Here is a 26,576-nt window from a genome sequence, read left to right as displayed (position 1 = left end):
GTGCTTTCGACAATCATTAAACAGAGAGAAGCTGAGGGAAAACCCACCACGGCGCTTCCCCCCTGTACAATCGTTGTGCTTGTAGTGGACTAACAGGAAAATGGTTCGGGATCTGAAGAGAAAGCCGTTCGCTGTTGTTGCCGTCCTCTGGCTGCTCAGCTCAGCAAAAGCAGGTAAGAGAAACGTGAGTGTTTGGCCAGAGATTGCAGGTTTTACATAGCAGGGTCTGAATTCAGTTCTCCCTACATAACCTGTTTGTCAAGAGGTCCTTGCCTGTAACCTAGTTAGGTGCCAGGAGAAAGTGGAAAGAGGAGAAGCAAGGATCATTCTTTATCTCAGTGATTTAATTCCACTAACCTGATTTAAAAGAATAATTCGGGTTTATTCTGGAAGTATAAGGAAGCAGAAGAGGGACCACTTGACCTCTGGCACTGGCATCTCCTGCTTTCAAAGCTTAGCAAGTGTAATCTGTAGTAATTGAGGGAAAGTAAATAGGACTCCACACTTCCATTTCTTTAACTGCACTGTCAACAAAATGGCTTTTGTGATCACCACTGCAGTCCCACATCACCTGCAGCTTCACAGCAGTGCACCTCCTGCCTCACCTTTCCTCAAAATCCCCCTTGCCTTACACTATTTCTGATATGCACCATGCTTGCACTGAACCTATCCTTGCTAGTCAAGCTGGCTCATGAGCTCTGGTTTTGCTGAACTGATCTCAGAGAACATCTCCTCCTCTCTTGCCTTCAGGTAAGGTTTAGTCGCATGTCACAAGCTGAGTGCTGACTCTCACTCCCCTTTGTGCTAACCCTTAGGCCAGTTCTGCTTCAGTTAGTGTAAAGTACCTTCTGTGGTAGCAGCCAGCAGTTAGAAAGCTGGTTGATTCTTCAAATTTATCTTTATCTTTATTGCATTGCACATGCAGGTGCAGAGGTGTTTCATTTCCTCCAGCCCAGCAAAGGGAAGGTGCACGCATTCCCATTGCAGCTGGATGCTGCTATACCTGTTCATAAAGTAACCCTTTCTAGGTCAGAAGGGATTGTTTGACCAATTATTTGGCTTCCTGCTCATTGCAGGTGATTAAATTTCACCCTCTTAATCCTTCAGTAAATGCAGCACCTTACCTTCAAAATAGCAGCCAGTGTTGTCCAGGGAGGTGGTCGAGGCCCTGTCCCTGGAGCTGTTTAAGCCCAGGCTGGATGAGGCTCTGGCCAGCCTGATCTAGTGTGGGGTGTCCCTGCCCATGGCAGGGGGATTGGAACTAGATGATCCTTGTGGTCTCTTCCAACCCTGACTGATACTATGATACTATGATACTATGATACTATGACAACAGGCAGAGAATCCCCCTCTCCTATAGGTAACTTAGATAAACATTCTGCTATACTTCTATACTTGCTTCCCAGCCTAAATTTCCTCAGTTTCTTACCAGCTACACCTTTGAGATTGTTTTTTTGTCCAGACCAAAGTGCTTTCCAGTATCTGCCTGCCTTTTTATAAAGCATTTTCAGCCCATAAATGAATCAGTCAGGAAATGACCATTGACAGATTTTGTCATCAGCCATGTCCTGTCTATTTCTTCCTTTGATACCACTGAAAATTAGGCTGGTGCCTTCTTCTAATTCTACAAGAAAGTAGGGAGAAATATCAAATTTCAGTGGTGGTTTACTTGCTGACAACCACTTTTTAAAAGATCTCACAGCCAGCTCTCTGGACTCGTTCCAGCAACTCAACCTCCTTCCTAAACTGAGGGGCCTGGAACTGGACACAGGACTTGAGGTGTGGCCTAACCAGTGCTGAGTACAGGGGCACAATGACTTCCCTGCTCCTGCTGGCCCCACTGTTCCTGATCCAGGCCAGGATGCCATTGGCCCTCTTGGCCACCTGGGCACACTGCAGGCTCATGTTCAACCTACCATCGACCAGTACCCCCAGGTCCCTCTCTGCCTGGACGCTCTCCAGCCACTCTGACCAGGGCAACGAAGTTGGTGAGGAGTTTGGAACAAAAGCCCTATGAGGAGAGGCTGAGGGAGCTGGGGCTGCTTAGCCTGGAGAAGAGGAGACTCAGGGCTGACCTTATTGCTCTGTACAACTACCTTAAGGGAGGTTGTAGACAGGCAGAGGTTGGTCTCTTCTCCCAGGTAGCCAGCACCAGAACAAGAGGACACAGTCTCAAGCTGCGCCAGGGGAAGTTTAGGCTGGATGTTAGGAAGAAGTTCTATACAGAGAGAGTGATTGCCCATTGGAATGGGCTGCCCAAGGCGGTGGTGGAGTCACCATCATTGGAAGTGTTCAGGAGGAGACTTGATGGGGTGCTTGGTGCCATGGGTTAGTTGTTTAGGTGGGTTGGATTGGTTGATAGGTTGGACGCAATGATCTTGAAGGTCTCTTCCAACCTGGTCTATTCTATTCTATTCTATTCTATTCTATTCTATTCTATTCTATTCTATTCTATTCTATTCTATTCTATTCTATTCTATTCCATTCCATTCCATTCCATTCCATTCCATTCCATTCCATTCATACATTTAGCAGCTGGCATGTGGGGCCAGTTAGGAAAAACAAGACCAGCAGAGAATGGCACTCACATATCAGTAAAACAACTCACAGAAGTCAGAGCTACCATGACATTCAGCCAGAATTCCATCAAAGGACAGAAAGAATTTTACCAGACAGGTGAAGTTTCCAAAATAGGCTGATTTGAGATGGTGTTCTATGGTTTTCATCTTTCTGAATAGAAGCAAGGCTGCTACCTTTGTTTTCCTGATGAGTGACTGTGGGGTTTTTTCCTTCCACTGCACAGCCACCAACTAAATGTGCTGTTCACTCCCTCTCGTTGTAGGGAATGCAGACAGGCTCTTGGGGCATCACTGCGCTGACTTCCAGACAGCAAATTTCCTACGGGGCAGTAAACTTAAGGTCCAGTTTCTTCTCTTTACTTCCTCAAGCCCCAGCTGTGGGGAGCTGATTTCAGCTGATGACGACATCAAGAACTGCAGCTTCAATAGTAGCCTGGAAACGAAGATCATAATCCATGGCTTCAGGTGAACTAAAGAAGAGCACTGTGACTAAGCATTTACTGCTAAGTCAAACACTGCTGAAGCAGTGCTGGGGCACTCCTTAAGTGCTGGGTGGGGCTGGCATGACATCCTGACTGGCTGACCTTCTTAGCATGCCCAACAGTGGCTTCTTGCATAAAATGGCCTAAGAACAGTCAGAAGAGCTCAGCCCCAAACTGAACCTGTGGATTTTTTGGCACACTGTTAATCGAGCCACGGGCATGGACCCCAAGAGGACACAGTCTCAAGCTGCACCAGGGGAGGTTTAGGCTGGAGGTGAGGAAGAAGTTCTTCATAGAAATAGAGATTGGCCATTGGAATGTGCTGCCCAGGGAGGTGGTGGAGTCACCATCACTGGAGGTGTTTAGGAAGAGAGTGGATGGGGTGCATAGTGCCATGGTTTAGTTGATGAGATGGTGTTGGGTGATAGGTTGGACTGGATGATCTTGAAGGTCTTTTCCAACCTGGTTAATTCTATTCTATTCTATTCTATTCTATTCTATTCTATTCTATTCTATTCTATTCTATTCTATTCTATTCTATTCATGGAAAATGCTGCTGACAGCCCTCATGACAACACACCCTCAGGTCCTTTAGTTTGTGACCAACTGCCTGTTTTGTCTCTGGTTTATGGTTTTTTTGGAGCCTAAAATAAGTTAGGGAAGTAGACTCTTTCTTTCTCTTGTTCTCTCATGCTCTTGCTCATTCTCAAATGTTCTCCTCCTTTACCTCTTTCCTTTTCTTTCTTTCTCTAAACCTTTTTATTTTGTAAGTATTTTCTTCAAGATTTTTGTCCCTTCAGATTTTCTCCTTGGAGTGCATGTCCTGATTTATCAACAGCCTGCACTGGTCAGCCATTTAGAATCCCTGCCAGGCACATTATGCTTCTATTCTTGAAGCTGTAGGGATGTGCATTGTTGCTGTTGTTTTGCTCATTTGCTTGTTGGGGGTTTCTTGTTTGTTGGCTGTTTATGTTTTTTAAGCCCTCACTATTCTGCAAGCTGATTTTATTCTGCTATTTTTCAGCCACGTGTGACCACGTAATGTTGTTTAGTTTGATGTGCAAAAGCCTGAATGGAGAGTGCATAGAAGACCAGGATGATACCATTAGATGTGGCAGGGTCTTTTCAGAAAAGCAGCTGTTGCCCTCATAGAATCATAGAATCAATAAGGTTGGAAAAGACCTCAGAGATCATCAAGTCCAACCTGTCACCCAACACCTCATGACTAACTAAGCCATGGCTTCAAGTGCCATGTCCAATCTCCTCTTGAACACCTCCAGGGAAGGCAACTCCACCACCTCCCTGGGCAGCACATTCCAATGGCTAACAACTCTGTCTGGGATAGGAACTTTCTCCTCACCTCCAGCCTAAACTTCCCCTGGCACAGCTTGAGACTGTGTCCTCTTGTTCTGGTGCTGGTTGCCTGGGAGAAGAGACCAACCCCCACCTGGCTACAACCTCTCTTCAGGTGGTTGTAGAGATCAATAAGGTCTCTCCTGAGCCGCCTCTTCTCCAGGCTAAGCAACCCCAGCTCCCTTAGCCTCTTCTTATAGGGCTTGTGCTCGAGGCCTCTCTATACACCCCTCACCAGGTGGTGTTAGGGGAAGTGGGTAGAACACAGCCCCCTCAGTTTACCTTGATTTTTTTGGCATATATTTATTTTTTGCTCTCTAGAATTAACTGAAAATGCAGCAGTGAAAGTCTAGGTGGTTTGGCCAAGGACTTCCTGCCAGTTGGTAGCAGAGCAGGGTCCAGGTCTTCGTCGTCAGTTCACTTACTCCAGGTGGGTTCTGTGGTGGCTAACTGAAGCACCACACCAAGTCTGAGATCTCAGCCCTACAAGTGTCCTATTCATTGAAATATCTGGCTCTCTACTGAATCAGCTCATTCTGGCAAGTGTTACTACATCACCACAAATAAATGGCAGATGTGTCTGGCACATGGCACTGTCAGGTACTGTCTAGCAGCTTCCTTTGAGACATGTGAGGCTCCAGCATCAGTGAACAACATACTGGCACGTGCCCTGCTTTGGAAGACACCTAACATAGTTGTTTCTGATGATTCCACAGGGCTTTGGGTACCAAACCCTCCTGGATTGAAGGGCTTGTCAATGCCATACTGCACACAAGCCAGGTGAATGTGATTGCAGTAGACTGGGTTTATGGATCTACGGCAGCCTACCCCTCTGCGGTGGAAAACGTCACACAGCTCGCCCTCTCCATCTCACAATTCATCAGCAAGCTCCTGGTAAGCTACTCTGTGCTTCCAGTGGTGGGGAGCATGGCCAGAGAGCATTCTTCTTGCATTCAATCCAAAGAACTGCTCACCCTCTGCTGTCTCCAGGAGCTGGGCAAGCAGGCTTTTTATTCTAGAGTGAACATTGCATAGCAGCAAAGAGATTTCCTTTCCCCCTTTCTCTTAGTCTAGGCTTGAGCATGCCACTCTCTTTCTCCTTTCTCTTGAGTTTTCAGATGGTCTGGAAAAACATCCCAATTGTCAGCTGCCTCTCCAGAGCAGGACACACCTGAAGGGTACCTTAGGTTTTCTCAAGTTCATGCTTCACTAGACAAGTCTTTTCCCTCTGCCTGGAAATTTTGTCCAGGGAGCTTGGGGTTGAGGGTATTTTATATTTGCTTTGGGTGTCAGATATACTTTCCAGTAGCTGCAAGTCCCCAGAGATGTCTCAGTTCATTTGTGCACAGTACAGATGAACAGCACGCAATGAGGGTGATATCTTTGTGTTAATCAGCCATGTGTGAATGCTTGGTGTGATGCTTGCACCTCAGAGCCAGGCTGCACAGCACATGAGTTCATAGTATCATAGTATCATAGTATCAGTCAGGGTTGGAAGGGACCACAAGGATCATCTAGTTCCAACCCCCCTGCCATGGGCAGGGACACCCCACACTAGATCAGGCTGGACAGAGCCTCGTCCAGCCTGGGCTTAAACACCTCCAGGGACGGGGCCTCAACCACCTCCCTGGACAACCCATTCCAGGGCTTCACCACTCTCATGGGGAAGAACCTCCTCCTCACATCTAGCCTGAATCTCCCCACCTCCAGCTTCATTCCATTCCCCCTAGTCCTATCACTACCTGAGATCCTGAGAAGTCCTTCCCCAGCCTTCCTGTAGGCCCCCTTCAGATACTGGAAGGCCACAATGAGGTCACCTCGGAGCCTTCTCTTCTCCAGACTGAACAGCCCCAACTCCTTCAGTCTGTCCTCATAGGAGAGGTGCTCCAGCCCTCTGATCATCCTTGTGGCCCTTCTCTGGATACATTCCAGCACCTCCACATCCCTCCTGTAATAGGGATAGTGCCTCATCTGAACCAAGTACAGGGGAACAATCACTTGGCTACTCCTTCTGGCCACACTATTCCTGATACAGGCCAGGATGCTGTTTTGTGGCCACTTGGGCATACTGCCAGCTCATGTTCAGCTGGCTGTTGATCAACACGAGTTCCTAGATTCCTGCCCCATGTTGTGCAAAGTCATGACTTTCTATCCAGAAATATGGCAACAGTGTTGACAGAGCACTGGACCAGGCCGCCCAGAGAGGTTGTGGAGTCTCCTCTGGAGACGTTCAAAACTCGCCTGGACATGTTCCTGTGTGACCTACTCTAGGTGCTCCTGCTCTGGCAGGGAGGTTGGACTAGATGATCTTTCAAGGTCCCTTCCAGCCCCTAAATATTCTCTGATTCAGATTCCTTGCAGTTGATATATGTCATTAGAAGGATGGGATGGGGGCTAGCAGGGAGGGGGAAAGGATGGACACCTCTCATTACTTCAGACAGTGAACAAATGACTGAGCTGGGCAGTGTCCCCACCACCCATTCAGTGTCTGTGCTGAGCTGTAAGCCAGCTTCTCCTGCAGCACTACTCCACAAAAGACTATATTCTTTTCTCATAAGCCTCAGTACTGTCCCAGGATATAGAATCAAAGAACCATAGAATCAATTGAGACACTTGAATGTGTCCAGAGAAGGGCAACAAGGCTGGGGAGAGGCCTTGAGCACAGCCCTGTGAGGAGAGGCTGAGGGAGCTGGGGTTGCTTAGCCTGGAGAAGAGGAGGCTCAGGGGAGACCTTATTGATCTCTACAACTACCTGAAGAGAGGTTGTAGCTGGGAAGGAGTTGGTCTCTTCTCCCAGGCAACCAGCACCAGAACAAGAGGACACAGTCTCAAGCTGTACCAGGGGAAGTTTAGGCTGGAGGTGAGGAGGAAGTTCTTCACTGAGAGAGTTGTTAGCCATTGAAATGTGCTGCCCAGGGAGGTGGTGGAGTCACCATCCCCAGAGGTGTTCAAGAGGGGATTGGATGTGGCACTTGGTGCCATGGTCTAGTCATGAGGTCTGTGGTGACAGGTTGGACTCAATGATCTTTGAGGTCTCTTCCAACCTTATTGATTCTGTGATACTGTGATTTCAGTTGGAAAAGACTTTCAAGATTATTGGGTCCAACCATTATCCAACACTACCAAGTCCAGTGCTAAGTTATGTCCCTCAGCACCACATCTCTGAGTCTTTCAAAGACCTCCAGGGATATGGATTTACCCACCTCCTGGGGAGCCAGTGCTTGAGAATCCCTTCAGGGAAGAAGTTTCTTCTAATATACGACCTAAATCTCCCCTGGTGCCATTTCCTCTTGTCTTATCACTTGTCACTAGGAAGAAGAGACTCACAGTATCACAGTATCACAGCACTGATCCCTGGGGGATGCCACTGGTGACTGGCCGCCAGCTGGCTGTGGCACCATTCACCACCACTCTCTGGGCCCGGCCCTCTAGCCAATTCCTAACCCAGCACAGAGTGTAGTGGTCCAAGCCAGGGGCTGACAGCTTGGCCAGCAGTTTGCTGTGGGGGAGAGTGTCAAAGGCCTTGCTGAAGTCCAGGTAGACCACATCCACAGCCTGCCCCACATCACCTGATCATAGAAGGAGATCAGGTTGGAGAGGCAGGACCTGCCCTTCCTAAATCCATGCTGGCTGGACCTGAGCCCTTGGCCATCCTTCAGGTGCAGTTATTGCCACCAGGATAATCTGCTCCATCACTTTCCCTGGCACTGAGGTCAGGCTGACCGGCCTGGAGTTTCCAGGTTCCTCCATCCGACCTTTCTTATGGATGGGGACCACATTGGCCAGTTTCCAGTCATCTGGGACCTCACCAGTGAGCCAGGACTGGAGGAAAATGATGGAGAGCGGCTTGGCCAGCTCATCTGCCAGCTCTCTCAGCACCCTGGGATGGATCCCATCCGGTCCCATGGACTTGTGAGTGTCCAAGTGGCTCAGCAGGTCCCGAACTAATTCCTCATGGATTACCGGGGCATTACACTGCTCCCCGACCCCATCGCCCAGCTCCGGAGGCCACTCGTCCTGAACTCCTGCCTTGCTGTTAAACATTGAGGCAAAGAAGGTGTTCAGGACCTCAGCTTTATCCTCATCCTCAGTCACCATGTTCCCCTCCAGGTCCAATAAGGAGTTCAGGTTCTTCCTGCCCTTCTTCTTATTGTTAACATATTTATAAAAATGCTTTTTATTATCTTTCACAGAGGTGTTCAGCTTCAGTTCCAGCTGGGCCTTTGCCTCCCTAATTTTATTCCTACATAATCTAACAGCTTCCTTGAACATACCTCGAGAAGCCTTCCCCTCCTTCCAAAGGTGATACAGCCTCCTCTTCCCCCTTAAATCCTCCAGGAGCTGCTTGCTCATCCAGGCCGGTTGCCTTCCCCGCCGGCTTGCCTTCCGGCACGTGGGAACCGCCAATTCCTGTGCCTTCAAGAGCTCCTGTTTGAAGTAGGTCCAACCCTCCTGAACCCCTCGGTTCATGAGGGCTGGTACCCAGGGGACTTTGCAGACAAGTTTCTTAAACAGGCTGAAGTTCGCCCTTCGGAAGTCCAAGGTGGAGGTTCTGTTGGTGCTCCTCCCAATCTCCCTGCATATTGAAAACTTCACTATCTCGTGGTCACTGCACCCTAGGCAGCCTCCCACGATCACATCTCCCACCAGCCCTTCCCTATTGCAGAACAGCAGGTCAAGCAGAGCCTGTCCCCTGGTAGGCTCGCTTAACAGCTGTGTCAGGAAGCAGTCCTCCATTCGCTCCAGGAATCTTCTGGACTGCCTCCTCCCTGCTGAATGAAGTTCCCAGCAGATATCTGGGAGGTTGAAATAGCCAACAAGGACAAGATCTGATGATCTTGAGACGGCCTCCAGCTGCTTGTAGAACACTTCATCAGCCTCCTCATCCTGGCTGGGTGGTCTGTAACAGATTCCAATCAGGATATCAGACTTGTTAGGCTGCCCTCTGATTTTAACCCACAGGCTCTCAACTCCCTCATCTTCCACCTCAAGTTGTGTGGCAGAGAGTGACTCCCTAATATACAGAGCCACCCCTCCTCCTCTTCTCCCTCGCCTGTCTCTCCTAAAGAGCCTGTAGCCCCCCAGTGCAGCACTCCAATCATGGGTGTTGTCCCACCATGTTTCTGAGATGGTGACTACATCATAGTCACCCTGATGGATTAGGACCTCCAGCTCCTCTTGCTTGTTGCCCAGGCTGCGTGCATTGGTGTACATGCATCGCAGCTGGGTTCCTGACTTCTCAACTGACCCTACCTTGTGCCCTACTCTTACCTCTGCAGAGGGACCGATTGCCTCACCCACCCCCTTCAGACCTAGTTTAAAGCCCTCCTAATGAGCCCTGCCAACTCCAGTGCCAGGACTCTCTTACCCCTTCTAGATAGATGCACCCCATCGGGACCCAGCAGGTCGGGTGCAGTGAAAGTTGTCCCGTGGTCAAAGAACCCAAAGTTTTGCTGCTGGCACCATCCCCTGAGCCAATTGTTGATGGTGTGGGTTCTCCCATTCCTCTCAGTGTACCTCCCTGCCACTGAGGGAACTGAGCAGAACACCACTTGAGCTCCTGCCCCATCAATCAATTGTCCAAGGGCCCTGAATTCCTTCTTAAACGCCCTGGTGCCCTTCCTGTCAATCTCATCACTCCCAGCCAGTATCACCAGCAGAGGGTAATAGTCAGTGGGCTGGATTAATTTAGGGAGTCTCCTTGCGATGTCCCTAACCTGTGCCCCTGGTAGGGAGCAGACCTCCCTGTGGGACGGGTCGGGACAACATATGGGTCCCTCAGTACCCCCCAGGAGAGAGTCCCCAACAACTATAACCCTTCTCCTTTTCTTAGTGGAGCTGGTCATTATAGCTGGTGGGGACCACTTGGGCTTAGGCTGCTTCCTGGAGCTGGTCGTTATGGCTGGTGGGGACTGCTTGGCCTTAGGCTCCTCCCCGGAGCTGGTCGTTATAGCTGGTGGGGACTGCTTGGCCTTAGGCTCCTCCCCGGAGCTGGTCGTTATAGCTGGTGGGGACTGCTTGGCCTTAGGCTCCTCCCCAGAGCTGGTTGTTATGGCTGGTGGGGACTGCTTGGGGTTAGGCTCCTCCCCGGAGGTTGTCGTTATAGCTGGTGGGGACTGCTTGGCCTTAGGCTCCCCTCTGGATGGCTGCTCCTCAGCCTCAGCCCTCTCATCCCCCCTGCCGTCAGCCTGCAGGGCCTCATACTTATTATGCAAGGGCAGAGGAGGAGGAGGAGAGGGTCGGGGTGGATTCCTCTTGCCACCCCTGGCAGGGACCTGTATCCATCCCTCTCTGTTTCCAGGGACCCTTCCCTCAGCAGGGGAGATGTGCAGAGCCTTCTCCCACAAATCTAACTCCCTTTCACTTTCCCTTATTGTCCTTAGCCTGGCTACCTCCTCCTTCAGCTCGGCACAAATAAAAAAAAAAGAAAGAAACCCCCCCCCCCCCCCCCCCCTTACCTTTCAGGGAGCTGGAGATAGTGAGAAGGTCTCCCTTCAATCTCTTCCAAACTAAACAGCCCCAGTTTTCTCAGCTGCTCACCACAAGACCTGTTCTCCAGGCCCTTCACCAGCTTCATTGTCCTTCTTTAGACCTGCTCCAGCACCTTGCCTCATACATTTCATTCAGGGTTTTTCTTCTTGCCTCTCCCACTGTATAGTACTGAGTCATGCAGACCATCCTGCAGGCAGCTAAATTCCCACGGGTGTGGTCTTCTCACGTGAGGTCTTGGTGGCTGTGGTTTACTTGGCAGCTCAGCCCATGGACAAATCATTAATCTCTGAAAAGCAAACACTGCTCAGGGCACTGTTACAATGGTGACATAAAAGTTGGGGGAAAAAAGAACGTCTCCGCTTTTCTCAGAAGGAGAATGTGGGACACTGAGCTGACAGAGGGAAGTTGAAGCTGAAGGAGAAGCTATGGGCTATGTAGTTATGAACAGGAGCATCTGACTGACCTGGGTACAGTTGGGTTTGCATCTGAAGAGCTGAAGAAAGACTCTGAAAAAGAAAAAGGGCAACACCCATATTCCCACATCAGTTTGGTTCTCTCCAGGCACCTCAAAAGCAATCCCTGTTGCTGAGTGGGCTGGGACAGGGTGGCCTCCTGGAGAGAGAGGAGAAAGTTCTTCACTGAGAGAGTCATTAGCCATTGGAATGTGCTGCCCAGGGAGGTGGTGGAGTCACCATCCCTGGAGGTGTTCAAGAGGGGATTGGATGTGGCACTTGGTGCCATGGTCTAGTCATGAGGTCTGTGGTGACAGGTTGGACTTGATGATCCTCGAGGTCTCTTACAACCTTGGCGATACTGTGTGATACTGTGATATTTCACCCTTCTGCTACACAAACGTTGCTTTATATTTCTGCAGGCCCTGGGAATCTCAAAGACATCCATCCACATCATTGGGGTAAGCCTTGGTGCACACGTCGGGGGCCTCGTGGGGCACTTCCACGGCGGGCAGCTGGGACGGATAACAGGTATCAGAAAACTGATTCTGGGCTCCTCACCCACTCTTCAGGGGAGAGAATGGAAGAGCAAGGAAAGGAAGTCATCCATAGTCATCTTTTAATGGCATAAATGCTCATTAGGTCCAAGCTTATGTAATTCTTCTTAGGTGCCATCAATTAGTCCCCTCCACACCTCATAGAATAGAGTAGAGTAGCGTAGAGTAGAGTAAAGTAGAGTAGAGTGCTTGGTTGCATGGTTTAGTTGGTTGGGTGGTGTTGGATGATAGGTTGGACACGATGATCTTGAGGGTCTCTGCCAACCTGGTTTATTCTATTCTATTCTAAATGGATTCTAAATAAACCAGGTTGGCAGAGACCTTCAAGATCATTGAGTCCAACCTATCACCCAACACCATCTAATCAACTAAACCATGGCACCAAGCACCCCATCCAGTCTCCTCTTGAACACCTCCTGGGATGATGACTCCACCACCTCCCTGGGCAGCCCATTCCAATGGGCAATCACTCTCTCTGGGTAGAATTTCTTCCTAACCTCCAGTCTAAACCTCCCCTGGTGCAGCCTGAGACTGTGTCCTCTTGTTCTGGTGCTGGTTGCTAGAGAGAAGAGACCAACCCCTTCCTGGCTACAACCACCTTTCACCCAAAATCCAAAAGACACTCTTTACTTACTCTGCCAGAACTATTTGAAGCTCAGTCACAGATTTACTGCCTAGAATCTGGAGGTAGAGAAGTGGTAAAGGGAAGTGAAACAATGGAGACCAAAGTAAGGAAGCTGTGGCAGAAGTTAGTGTGGGGCAGAAACCAGCCTGGAGCATAATGAGTGTGACCTGGGAATAATTTATTACTTCTGCCTAGTAACATGTAAAAATGGATGAAATCACTGGTCCAGAAATGGGAAAGAGTGGGGCTGGAGAGCACTTTTTGAGACATTTGATTTCATTGCAGGCCTGGATCCTGCAGGTCCTAAGTACACCAAAGCTAGCCCTGAGGAACGCCTGGATCCCGGGGATGCCCTCTTTGTGGAAGCCATTCATACCGATGCTGACAGTAAGCTGGCTTCTATCTTCTTTGGCCTGTACCTCTATTCTTCCTGCTGTTGTTATAGCTAAGGGGTGTGTAGGTCACTGTGCCCTTTATGCCAGATCAGCCTGAGTTCAGGTTCATTCTGGGGATGCCTCTTATTAGACAGGCTTTAGTGATGAATTCGTTGTCAGGCATCTCTATCCCCGAGCACTTCAGAGTGACAGTGGAGACTGGACAGAGGACAATCTTCCAGCAAATAATTGCTTCCATAACCTTGCTGCAGCAGAAGGAGTTAATGCAGAATCAGCTTAGCATGGCTTTTACCACATGGAAGCACTTTGCATGTCTGCTCATACTTTACTATGTCCCACCTGAAATAAAAAGGGCTCTGGTGGAAGATGACAGAAGGAAACCAACAGTTTAACAGCTGATGCAACAACAGAGTACTTAGGGGAGAAGAGACCAACCTCCACCTGTCTACAACCTCCCTTAAGGTAGTTGTGGAGAGCAATAAGGTCTCCTCTGAGTCTCCTCTCCTCCAGACTAAGCAACCCCAGCTCCCTCAGTCTCTCCTCACAGGGCTGTGCTCCAGACCCCTCACCAACTTTGTTGCCCTTCTCTGGACACCTTCCAGCAAGTCAACCTCCTTCCTAAACTGAGGGGCCCAGAACTGGACACAGGACTCGAGGTGTGGCCTAACCAGTGCAGAGTACAGGGGCAGAATGACCTCCCTGCTCCTGCTGGCCACACTGTTCCTGATGCAGGCCAGCATGCCATTGGCCCTCTTGGCTGCCTGGGCACACTGCAGGCTCCTGTTCAGCCTACTATCAACCAGTCCCCCCAGGTCCCTTTCTGCCTGGCTGCTCTCCAGCCACTCTGACCCCAGCCTGTAGCACTGCATGGGGTTGTTGTGGCCAATGTGCAGAACCTGGCACTTGGGTGTGTTCAATCTCCTGCCCTTGGACTCTGCCCATCTGTCCAGCCTGTCGAGGTCCCTCTGCAAATTGTTTTGGGTAGGAAAAGATCTTTAGGATCATCAACTCCTAGCATTACCTAACTCTACCAAGGCTGGTGCTAAACCATGTCCCTTAGCTCCACATCTCTGCATCTTTGCAACACCTCCAGGGATGGGCATTCAAAACACCTCCCTGGGGAGTCTATTCCAGTGTTTGAGAACCGTTCAGTGAAGAAGTTGCTACTAATATCAACTCTAAACCTCCTCTGAGGCAACTTGAGGCCATTTCCTCTCATTCTATCACCTACTATGAAGTGGCATTTCACCTCCTTTCAGATTTTGGGATCCGGATTCCTGTAGGCCACGTCGATTACTTCGTTAACGGAGGCAGAGATCAGCCAGGATGCCCTCGCTTCATCTCTGCAGGTGAGGACACTCTGTGGCCAAGAAAAGGACTTTCATGGCTATTAAGGCCACCTGTGAAAATAATGTTTGGCAACCAGGTCCCCTGGCACATGTTAGGGCAGACATCAGAGTGAAACATCACGTATCTCTGCTGACACGTGGCAGCGAGATTCATGACTTCCTTCCCCTCTCAGCTGGACAGCAAGCAGCTAAAATGAAAATCACACGCAGGTCAAGTGTCTCCTAACAAAACATAGTTTGGGTGACACTTCTGTATGAGCTAAAACCCCAGCAACTGTAGAGTTTGTATCAACACAGAAAAGGTTTTTGCTAGAAAGGCTCTTAGCTACTACCAGCAAAAGCTTCTACTTGCTTTTGTGCTGCAAGCTGTGTCTGCACTCAGAGGGGCAGCTTGAATGGTTACTGCCTTTTCCCTCTGAAGAATAGGACTTGTAAAGTGGTAAGTGGTGTGGCTGAATAGTCAGCTATGATAGAATAGAATAGAATAGAATAGAATAGAATAGAATAGAATAGAATAGAATAGAATAGAATAGAATAGAATAGAATAGAATAGAATAGAATAGAATAGACCAGGTTGGAAGAGACCTTCAAGATCATCGAGTCCAACCTATCACCCAACACCATCTAATCAACTAAACCATGGCACCAAGCACCCCATCCAGTCTCTTCCTGAACACCTCCAGGGATGGTGACTCCACCACCTCCCTGGGCAGCACATTCCAATAACCAACAACTCTCTCTATGAAGAACTTCTTCCTAACATCCAGCCTAAACCTCCCCTGGCACAGCTTGAGACTGTGTCCTCTTGTTCTGGTGCTGGTTGCCTGGGAGAAGAGACCAACCCCCACCTGGCTACAACCTCCCTTCAGGGAGTTGTAGAGAGTGATAAGGTCTCCCCTGAGCCTCCTCTTCTCCAGGCTAAGCAACCCCAGCTCCCTCAGCCTCTCCTCACAGGGCTGTGCTCCAAACCCCTCCCCAGCTTTGTTGCCCTTCTCTGGACACCTTCCAGCATCTCAACATCTTTCCTAAACTGAGGGGCCCAGAACTGGACACAGGACTCAGAGTGTGGCTGGATGAGCAGCCTGCATTGAGGGTTAGGTTTCAGGGGACACTTATGGTACCTCACTTTTCACAGCTGAGTCAAAGTTACTGTACTCCTACAGAGAGAGCTTGGGGCCTCATCAGTGGTACACTGATGGGAGAAATGGCAGCCCTGTCATCCTCCCTCCTCTGAGGGACTCTGTTAGTCTGGGGCATACTCTTCTAACTTCCTGCATAACTCCTCCTGCAGTTGGGTCTGGGCTTGTAGCTGCAAAGATGCTCTGCAAAATGTTCTTAATGGGAAAGGGATGGCTGTAGAATCAAATGCACTTCGTGCCATGGTTTAGTTGATTAGACGGTGTTGGGTGATAGGTTGGACTTGATGATCTTGAAGGTCTTTTCCAACCTGGTCTATTCTATTCTATTCTATTCTATTCTATTCTATTCTATTCTATTCTATTCCTATTCCTATTCCTATTTCTATTTCTACTCTACTCTACTCTACTCTACTCTACTCTACTCTACTCTACTCTGTTCTGTTCTGTCCCATTCTGAATCCTACCTCTCGGGTCCTTGGGAACACATGATAAAGCTGAAGCCAAGGGAATGGCTTATGGCTGCTTATCTCTGCATCTGTTTCTTTTCTTGCAGGATACAAGTATCTGATCTGTGATCACATGAGGGCAGTACACCTCTATGTCAGTGCCTTGGAACACTCCTGTCCAGTCATAGCATTCCCCTGTGCAAGTTACCAAGATTTCCTAAACGGTCATTGCCTGGACTGCGTTGACCCCTTCCTGTCCTCCTGTCCCAGAATAGGTACTGCACCAGCAGGAAGGCTTCTTAGAGTAGATGATACATTCCTGAGGGCTGTTCACTGCAGAGCACAGCACATGGTTCAGATTCCTCTGTGCAGGATTTGCTTTGGATCTCCTTGGGCACAGTGAGAAACTTTAGTTGTCAGGCTTCTATTAGAGATGCTTTAAAAGATGCTGTGCTGGCCAGGGCAGAACACCAGCATCCTGAACACTTCTAACCTTTAAATAGGTAATGGGGCCCACAAATGAGTTGAGTCTCCAGAACAAGTGGAGACTTAGCTTAGAAGGTGTCTTGTTTAGAGAAGCACCTGGAAATACAGCCCCAAGCCTGAAGTCATATTCCCCTACATACCACTTGCTTTTGCCAAGTCACCTCCTTCTCATAAGTTTCTGCCATGGCCACACAAAACACAAACTCCCTGGGCAGGGAGAAGGTAATAGTTGCCTCATTTAGGCTGCAGGCTGCAAGATGAGGAGATGCTATTTGCAGTCTGGTACCAGATGAACACAATGAGAGGCCTCTTTTGATACGTGTGCTCTCAGATCAGCCACCTCTTCCCCGTCTCACCAAGCCACATTGACAGCATGCAGGTGCCTCAAGTTAGAGTGGTCTCACTTGGTCCAGAAGTCCACTTTCCTAACACTTTGTGTTTGCATTGCCATTTACACTTGCACTAAGTTTCCTGCTAACTGAACACCTGGTAGTCTTCAGTCCCACTTGTTTTGCACGAGGTGCAACTGATGACAGAGTTTCTTAGCAGAGGAATGAAACAAAGCCACCAAGGGGTCCTCTGATGATGGTTACCTGGGGTAGCTAGAATAGTTTTGCTGAGGGGGATGTTAACCTGTCAAGCATGACACCTCAAACATGGGCTTCCTCTCATTTGCATGGGTTGCTCTGAGACAGTGGAGTTGGGCAGGATGAGTGGAGGTGGATTGGAACCAATTATTTCTCTGCTCTGGGTCATTTATGGCTTTCCCTGCACTGGCTCTATTTTTCTCCTGCAGGTCTGCTGGAGCAGGCAGGTATCAACATGAGAAACCTGCCCAAGGAAGTGAAGGTTTATTTAATGACCAGTCCCTCAGCCCCATTCTGTGGTAAGTAGCAAGGAGACAAAATGAGGCAGAAGGAAGGTGACCAAGTAAGGCAAATTTTCTGGGGAGGCTAAATAGCTACAACTCACCACCCCCACCAGAATCAGCTGGTGTGGCTCAGACTGACACACAGAGCTGAAGAGCAATAACCCTACACATCTTCCCCATAAAGCCCTCTCCAGCAGGTTTATTTGTGTGGGCACAGCTCTGGGTTAAGACAGCCACATGGCTTTGGGGCTGAAGTAAAGGGCAGTAGAAATGCCTCTCTTTACACTGGAGTATGCAGACCTGCCCACTGTGCCTCTCATACCACAGAGACTAGTTCCCTTTCCTATGTCTGTCTAACCTTTCTGCTGGTGAGCCCAAGGAATGAGTGCTAGAGGCTTTTATTTGAGGAGTAAATCCAACTGGAAGCACCTGCCCTCACTCCCCACATACTTTGCTCAGTCCATCACAGCCTTGTTGAGTTCCACTTGCAGAAGAAAAGAAACAAAGTCACCAGCATCGAGATCACTTTCTGCAGCAACAGCACCCAGGACACAGCCAAGATCACCATGTGAGTGACAGTGCATGCTTCTGGCTCGTTTTACCCCAGCTTGGTGTGTAAGGATGTTTGTACCAGTCCAGGAACAGCACAATAGCTTAGCTCCCTGAGTGCAGACACTGTGTGATGAACATCTTGGCCTCTTGAGTCCCTCCACCCTAAATGCTCTCCACAATCAGTCAGACATGTGTTACCATTACTTGGTACATCTGGCTAGGTTCACCTCTTCCCTGAGCATGCAAAGCAGTAGGTGTACTGTGGAGTCCCCCCAGACCTGCACACTTCCTGTGCTGCTAGGATGGTTCCTTTTCCACACCATACCAGTGCTTAGTGCCAGTTCAAACTGCAACCCCTGCCAGACAGTTAGCAGCTCTACTCTGCCAGACAGTCATGGCTCCAGCAAGACCCCATCCAGTAGAGGTCCCAGGCTGATGGACTTGGTGGCTTAGACATTTCTCCTGATGGCCAACAGGACTGCAGGTGCAAAGGGGAGACAAGTGCATTTCTCCACAGTCAGAAATGTGTTCAGTAGCTTGATGCCTCTGCACTAATGCAGCAGAGCACCCAGCCACCCTTGCAGGGAGAAGTCCAGAGGGGAGAGGAACAAGACCCCATGTGTAGACAGACAGATCTCTCTTGAAAGCATTACCCTCCTCCAAAGAGTGTCTGAATACCAGACCCAGACTCCTGTTCCACAGCCCTTACCACAAGGGATCTCTCCAGCACACAGAACTTTCCTAAGATGTCTTCCTCACTTCTTACACTTTCCTGCCTGCTGCTGTGGGCTGGGAACCACAATGCAGATCTGTAGCTAGCACACACTGCCGGCTGCCTCAGGAAGCAGAGGAGGGCTAAAGATCCTGAGCCAGCTCTCCTAGGATCATGGGGCTCTGGTGCTGGCTCTCACACAGTCCTTACTGCTAAGCCAAGAGATTGTGACATGAAGCTCATTGTGCTGCTGCTTCAGATTGCTGGCCAGGCACTGCACTTTGAATGCTGTACTCCAGCCTGGTGGAGCTCAGTCTGTTCAACCCCTTGTCGGCTTGGAATTCATGTCTGCCTTTTCCAGAGATGTAGGAGGGAGGAAATAGCGACACCTAGGTCAAGTCAGGGGCCTCGGTCTACTCTGGGAGGCATGAAGACACTTCCTTTTGCAGTTGTCAGACGCAGGATGTGATAGCTGTCCTGGGGGAGGCATGTGAGAGCCGGAGAGAAAGGCTGCCTGGGGAAGTGAGACAAGCAGGCAATCCCCAGGCTTTGCTGTACCCTTGTTTTAATGAGACAGTAGAGTTATGGCAGGGTAAGCTACCCAGAGATGCCCTTACCCTGCGAGAGCAGCAGCTGTGTTTCATTAAAGTGCCTTCCTAAGAAGCACAAGGCTAAACTGAAAAGCTTACAGCAATAATCCCACAGAGCTGAGAGCCTAAACCTGATGATATGCCTTTCAATACTCACTGCAGCAAACAAGCTTCCACACTCCAGGCAAAGCTCAGCCCTCCAGTGCAGTCAAGCTCAGAGTGGTGAATGGGCATCTAATCTAAACCTCCCCTGGTGCAACTTGAGGCCATTTCCTCTCATCCTATCACTTGTTAATAGGCAGAAGGGACAGACCTCCACCTGGCTCCAATTTCCTTTAAGGAACTTGTAGAGAGTGAGAAGGTCTCCCCTCAGCCTCCTTTTCTCCAGACTGAACAACCCCAATTCCCTCAGCCACTCCTCACAGGACCTGTTCTCCAGACCCTTCACCAGATTCATTGCCCTTCTCTGCACCCACTCCAGCACCTCAATGTCTTGTAATGGTGCCCAAAACTTGATCCAGTACTCAAGGTGTGGTCTCACTTGTGCTGTGTCCAGGGGCACAATCACTTCCCTAGTCCTGCTGGCCACACCATTTTTAGAATGGAATGGAATGGAATGCAATTGAATGGAATGGAATGGAATGGAATAGAATAGAATAGAATAGAATAGAATAGAATAGAATAGACCAGACCAGACCAGACCAGACCAGGTTGGAAAAGACCTTTGAGATCATCAAGTCCAACCTATCACCCAACACCATCTAATCAACTAAACCATGGCACCAAGTGCCACATCCAGTCTCAAACACTTCCAGTGATGGTAACTTCACCACCTCCCTGGGCAGCACATTCCAATGGCCAATTACTCTTTCTGTGAAGAACGTCTTCCTAACATCCAGCATAAACCTCCCCTGGTGCAGCTTGAGACTGTGTCCTCTTGTTCTGGTGCTGGTTGCCTGGGAGAAGAGACCAACCCCTTCCTGGCTACAACCTCCCTTCAGGTAGCTGTGGACAGTAATAAGGTCTCCCCTGAGCCTCCTCTTCTCCAGGCTAAACAACCCCAGCTCCCTCAGCCTCTCCTCACAGGGCTGTGCTCAAGGCCTCTCCCCAGCCTCGTTGCCCTTCTCTGGACACATTCAAGTGTCTCAATGGCCTTCTTAAACTGAGGGGCCCAGAACTGGACACAGGACTCAAGGTGGGAGGGTTTCAGGATAATAATAGAATAAACCAGGTTGGAAGAGCCCTTCAAGACCACTGCCTCAGGTTCCTCCAGTGTTTCAGCACTGCTGCACACAGCCTGCACGTGCCGGTCGATTAAACGCTCTCCCTCAAATCTCTCACCCTGCCTTGCAGCCCTAAGCAGCAGGAGATGGGTAAACGGCTGCTGGCCCACAGAGTAGCCCTCTGCCAGGTCACCAGTGTGACTCTGAAGTACCTCCCCAAGAATCGCTTCTGGAGGAAGGACGAGTCGTTCCTTGTCGGCAAGTTCTGCGCAGCCCAACTGCCCCTCGACGGCAAGTAAGTCACAGGCACATCCCACTGGGGTCCACTGGGCCTGTGGGAGCAATGCGTGTTCTCTCTCTCTTGTTTACACAGACACATAACAAGGTCTCCCTCATCACCTGTAAATAACCTACCTGTGAGGGAGGATCTACCAAGCTACTTTTCTAGGAGTTTTCTACAGGATAAAAGCTTTGTGCCACAGGAGGGAAAGGGCTGCCCCCCTCCCCAGCACCTTGGAGGTGCTTAAGTCACAAAGGATGACAAAAGTTTGTACCAACTAGAATTTGTTCCTTTGCTCCTTGCTTCTCCTTTTCTCCATCTTTACCCCTGTCTATAATAGGTCCCTGGATGAAACATGGCAAACCTTTTGCAGGATAAGACAACAGAAAAGTAGTTGTGCATTTCTGCTTCCTATACTGCAAAGATTTATGAAGTGCTCTGGCTAAAGACAACCAGTCTGGCACTTTATAGGCCAAGCATCATAGAGTGTTTGTCTTCAGCCACAACTGCCTTACCTAGAGCAGAAGCAGCCAAGTCCTTCTCATCTTGAGAGAGATGACAGTCTTCTCCGTAATTCTTGTGAGGAGTTTTGCAGATCCAAAGTTCTTGCAGGCAGGGAAAACCAGCTGGATATGTCATAGTGTCAGTCAGGGTGGGAAGGGACCACAAGGATCATCTAGTTCCAGCCCCCCTGCCATGGGCAGGGACACCCCACACTACATCAGGCTGGCCACAGCCTCATCCAGCCTGGTGTTAAACACCTCCAGGGATGGGGCCTCGACCACCTCCCTGGACAACCTATTCCAGGGCTTCACCACTCTCATGGGGAAGAACTTCCTCCTCACCTCCAGCCTCAATCTCCCCACCTCCAGCTTCATTCCATTCCCCCTAGTCCTATCACTACCTGAGATCCTGAGCAGTCCCTCCCCAGCCTTCCTGTAGGCCCCCTTCAGATCCTGGAAGGCCACAATGAGGTCACCTCAGAGCCTTCTCTTCTCCAGACTGAACAGCCCCAACTCCTTCAGTCTGTCCTCACAGGAGAGGTGCTCCAGCCCTCTGCTCATCCTTGTGGCCCTTCTCTGGACACCTTCCAGCACCTCCACATCCCTCTTGGAATAGGGGCTCCAGAACTGGACACAGTACTCCAGGTGGGGTCTCAGCAGAGCTGAGCAGAGGGGGAGAATCACCTCCCTTGCCCTGCTGGCCACACTTCTCCTGATGCAGCCCAGGATCTGATTGGCTTTCTGGGCTGCAAGTGCACACTGAGAGCTCCTGTTGAGCTTCTCCTCCCCCAGCACCCCCAAGTCTCTCTCCTCAGGGCTGCTTTCCAGCCAGTCCCTGCCCAGCCTGGATTTGTGCCTGGGATTGCCTCCACCCAGCTGCAGGACCCTGCACTTGGTCTTGTTGAAGCTCATGAGGTTGGCTTGTGCCCACCTCTCCAGCCTGTCAAGGTCCCTCTGGATGGCCTCCCTTCCCTCCAGCTGTCTGCTGCACCACACAGCTTGGTGTCATCAGCAAACCTGCTGAGGGTGCACTCAGTGCCACTGTCCATGGCACTGCTATACACCAATGCATTAAACTCTCCACATTGCTTCTGAATGGGCTCTTAGGATGGTTCCAGGCTGAAGCAAGCTAGTGGGTATCCCAAAGCAGAGAAAACTAGGCTCATGTTCAGATGGGCAGTAAGAAGACTCAAGCACAAGGCGGTAAAAACGTACCCATTGAGCCCAGATATGGAAGGAAAACCAAACCAAACCAAACCAAACCAAAACCAAACCAAACCCAAACAAAACCACCAAACAACCAAACAAAAACCAACAACAAAAAAAGAAGGATTCTTATGGCAAACACTGGCACTGCCTTGAGCATAAGCTAAGCACTCCAAAGTCGGGATGGCTGTGCAGATGCATGGTTTTTATCACTTGTGAATGGGGCAGCAGGGCACACTGCTTTGCAGGCGTGCTAACCTGAACACCTAGAAGCACTGCACTTGGCTGTGATGGAGGTAGAAGGCTGTAGGATTGCAGAGGTTCACAACTACACTCTTAGCATCGAAATGGGAGCACTCAGAGCAACTGAGTACTGCTAGGAGAAGGCAGGGGAAAGGTGAAGGACACAGCCCCATATGCACCCTCCAGCCAATTCATCCCAGTCAGGGCAGAGCACCCTGTTCATCATACCTCTGCCAAGGCAACACAAGGGCCATCAGCATTGCTTGCCTCTGTGCTAGAATATCAACCTCCACCTGCTAACACCCAGCCTGACTTCCCTGTGCTCTTCCTGCAGTCGGACAATGTCATGCCTGCCCTGGAACCTCACCCTCCCTGGCAACACAGATGTCTCCTACGAGCTCCCCACTCCTTGTGCCTAGCACTGCCTTCAGAGCACACAGGCTTACCCCAAACTGGAAAGAAGCCCACCAGCACCTATTGCTGCTCTCTGCTCATAGATGATACTTTGACCATAAAACCAGATGGGTTATTTACCTCCTGCATTAGGGACAGGATGCCAAGGCACAGGAACGTGCAGCAGACTGCTGAGTACGAGGCTGACTGGCTGCAGCAAGAGCTCTCAGTCAAAAGACTGGATTGGGATTTTCATCTCACAGGTTCTGTACCCAGCTCTGAAGATGAGTATTTAACCTGCAGGTCTGGATCTGTATTAAAGGAGGAGATAATATCTCTCCTTACAACAGGAGCAGTGGGATGATTCATCTGTGGTTTATATTAAAGTGTCCTGAGACCTTCATATTAAAGGTGAGATGTACTATTTTTCCTCAGCAGAGGGAACCTTTCTGCTTCTATAAGTCTATGAAATTACAGAGGAGACTCCACAACCTCTCTGGGCAGCCTGCTGCAGGGCTCCAGCACCCTCACAGCAAAGAAGCTTCTCCTCGTGTTGAGGTGGAACTCCCTGGGTTCTGGTTTGTGTCCACTGCCCCTTGTCCTATCACAGGACACCAATTACATGAGCCTGGCCCCTTCTTTTTGCCAGCCATCCTTACAATGTAGACATTGAAAAGATCTCCTTTCCAGTGTCATGGTTCAAGTGTGGTGCAGGAAGGGATCATTCTTAGCCAACACTCCAATGGGAAGCTCACTAGCTCTATCTACAGGACCCTATTCATGGCAGCACTTCTGCTAAGTAATCAGAGTGGATCTCCTTCCCTGACCATCTGGGTGAAGTTCTCCTGGCTGTTGGTTTGTTCTCTTTGAAGCTCACACAAAAGGAAACAGACACCAGGAGCACAGCAGTTTGTCTTGCATCCAGTTTTGCACTGCTTGGACCACCTCCTTAGAACAAAAGGTGGCAGGAGGAAGGATGGAATGTTTTAGCTACAGGGACACCCAGCACAAGTTCGTCCCAGGAACTCAGCATAGCCTTTCAGACCTGGCACAGCAGCCATGGTCTGGAAAAAAGTGGTGGAAGATTACAGTGTGAGATCCATGTCCGTGGAAAGAGCCCTCACTCACCCACACCTTCCCCACCACCCTGATGAGTATGCACATTAAAGAGGAGCCAGCTCATTCATGATCTCTGCCTGCAAACTACATCTTCTACACACCAGTTTCTCTGGGCCCCTGAACTGGCTTCAGCCCTGGGTGACAGAGAAGTCACCAGGCACACCACAGTCAGAGTGGAGGGACATGCTAAAGGCATTTCTGCCATGAGGAAGCCTCAGTCACCTGGCAAGGCTGTCACTACTGCTCCAGTAGACTCTGTCACTGCAGCTAGCTCCTCATCTCACATCCAGGCTTTTGGGCTCTACCATGTGGCTGTTTGGAAGGCCAGCGAACAAAGATCAGCCCCAGTATACACTCAGGACAGGGTTAGAACTGGGCTCTGACAACCTGACAGAGATCCAGGTTAGCTGGTGCCATGGTTGGAGAGTTTCAAAGGACCTTCTTGTTCAAGACTGGAGTATAACCTCAGCAGGCAGCAAAGGGCAGTGTGTAATCCAGCCCAGCCTGGTCCACTAATCCAGGCAGGGGTATGAAGCACCATGCCACAGTATCACACAGTATCACAGTATCACTTAGGTTGGAAAGGACCTCGAGGATCATCGAGTCCAACCTGACACCGCAGACCCCATGACTAGACCATGGCACGAAGTGCCACGTCCAATCTCCCCTTGCCAGATGGATGCAGCTTCACTGGACATCCCAGTTCCTTTGCAGAAGGGAGCCCAGCAGCTCTCCTGCTAATTTGCTGGAGGCATTTCCTAGCTGTGAAGGGCAGTGGGGTCATGCTGAAGCAAGAATGCAGCAGCAGAGCACTGTGACAACCATTACAGGGTGATCCCCAGGTCTGGGGCAGACCCATCCTCCTGCCCTGGGATGCCAGCAAAGGTGAACAGTGTGAGGAGCTGCATACACCATGGATCTCTCATACCCACCACTGCAGAGGCCTCTCCAGACCGCAGCAAGAGTGCCAGATACCAAGGGTGCAGGTCTCACTCATCTGAGATTTGCAGGACATGCCAAACTGGTCTGTGAGCCACAGGGCCTCTGAGCAGCAGAAGGCAGGTAGGGCTGCCTCCACCAGCCCACAGCTGACACAAAGCCAGCCCACCACACACAGAATGTGTCTGTGCCAAGTGGCCCTGCCCTGTACGTGCTGATGGAGGGACTGATGCTCCCCATTCCTTCCCTGGCTAGCTGCCCTGGAAGGACTCCTGTCATCACCACCCAGCTTGACTGCATCAGGCTCTGTGGGACAGAGGATTCCTCCACTGGTACTGCCACCTCCAATTCCCTGACAGAGGAAATGTCTGGGGCAGCTCGTCAGCCAAAGCCCACTGCAGCTGACCTTAGAAGAGGCCTTTCACCTCCACACTGTTTTCATCTAAGATATTCTTGCACTTCTTCCTACCAGTGGCTGCTCTCCCCAGAGACATTTTGTACTCACTCATTTTGTCACTCACTGTGGGCACCCTGAGGCCATTCCCCACTGAGAGGGGGAAAAAAGGCAGCTGAGGCTCTGCTTCTTGCCTACATCTATTCCTAGTCCCAATTCCTCCCCTTTCTTATTCCAAATGAATCAACTCAACCAACCAGTCAGTTTCTTCTTTGAGAAGTGGTGCTTATCACAGCATCACCAAGGTTGGAAGAGACCTCAAAGATCATCGAGCCCAACCTGTTACCACAGACCTCATGACTAGACCATGGCACCAAGTGCCACATCCAATCCCCTCTTGAACACCTCCAGGGATGGTGACTCCACCACCTCCCTGGGCAGCACATCCCAATGACGAATGACTCGCTCGGTGAAGAACTTTCTCCTCACCTCCAGCCTGAACCTCCCCTGGTACAGCTTGAGACTGTGTCCTCTTGTTGTGGTGCTGGTTGCTTGAGAGAAGAGACCAACTCTCTCCTGGCTACAACCTCCCTTCAGGTAGTTGTAGAGAGCAATGAGGTCTCCCCTGAGCCTCCTCTTCTCCAGGCTAAGCAACCCCAGCTCCCTCAGCCTCTCCTCACAGGGCTGTGCTCAAGGCCTCTCCCCAGCCTCGTTGCCCTTCTCTGGACACGTTCAAGAGTCTCAGTGTCCTTCCTAAACTGAGGGGCCCAGAACTGGACACAGGACTCAAGGTGTGGCCTAACCAGTGCTGAGCACAGGGCAAAATGACTTCCCTGCTCCTGCTGGCCACACTATTCCTAATGCAGGCCAGGATGCCATTGGCCACCTTGGCTGCCTGGGCACACTGCTGGCTCATGTTCATCCAGCTGTCAATCAGCACCCCCAGGTCCCTCACTGCCTGGCCGGTCTCCAGCCACTCTGACCCCAGCCTGTAGCTCTGCATGGGGTTGCTGTGGCCAGCACCCAGCACCTGGACTTGTTGAATGCCATCCCATTGGACTCTGCCCATCTGTCCAGTCTGTCGAGGTCCCTCTGCAGAGCCTTTCTGCCCTCTAACTGACCAACATCTGCTCCCAGCTTGGTGTCATCTGCAAACTTGCTGATGACTGACTCAACCCCCTCATCCAGATCATCGA

General features: G+C 50.2%; 1 protein-coding gene and 1 long non-coding RNA gene across 2 annotated transcripts; one reads left to right on the top strand and one right to left on the bottom strand.

Moving 5' to 3' along the window:
* Positions 1-23,344, top strand: PLA1A (phospholipase A1 member A). The gene is made up of 11 exons (XM_068165937.1): positions 1-173; positions 2,843-3,044; positions 5,131-5,308; positions 11,781-11,889; positions 12,826-12,927; positions 14,195-14,284; positions 15,977-16,144; positions 17,152-17,241; positions 17,686-17,794; positions 20,434-20,598; positions 22,870-23,344. Exons 1-11 carry the CDS (start codon positions 101-103, stop codon positions 22,952-22,954), a joined length of 1,371 nt encoding a protein of 456 aa, XP_068022038.1. The 5' UTR covers positions 1-100; the 3' UTR covers positions 22,955-23,344.
* Positions 9,188-21,283, bottom strand: LOC137455276 (uncharacterized). The gene is made up of 3 exons (XR_010990810.1): positions 21,099-21,283; positions 10,873-11,412; positions 9,188-9,314 (listed from the first exon to the last, which is right to left on the bottom strand). It is a non-coding gene; the product is annotated as an uncharacterized lncRNA (long non-coding RNA).
* Positions 23,345-26,576: the final 3,232 nt, after the last annotated feature.

The sequence above is a fragment of the Melanerpes formicivorus genome, unplaced genomic scaffold (genome assembly GCF_026170545.1).
Source record: "Melanerpes formicivorus ecotype bairdi unplaced genomic scaffold, bMelFor1.0.p_v2 SCAF_95, whole genome shotgun sequence".
NCBI lineage: Eukaryota > Metazoa > Chordata > Aves > Piciformes > Picidae > Melanerpes > Melanerpes formicivorus.
The sequence above is the reverse complement of the archived record's forward strand: the minus strand, read 5'-3'. Positions and strand labels throughout refer to the sequence as shown.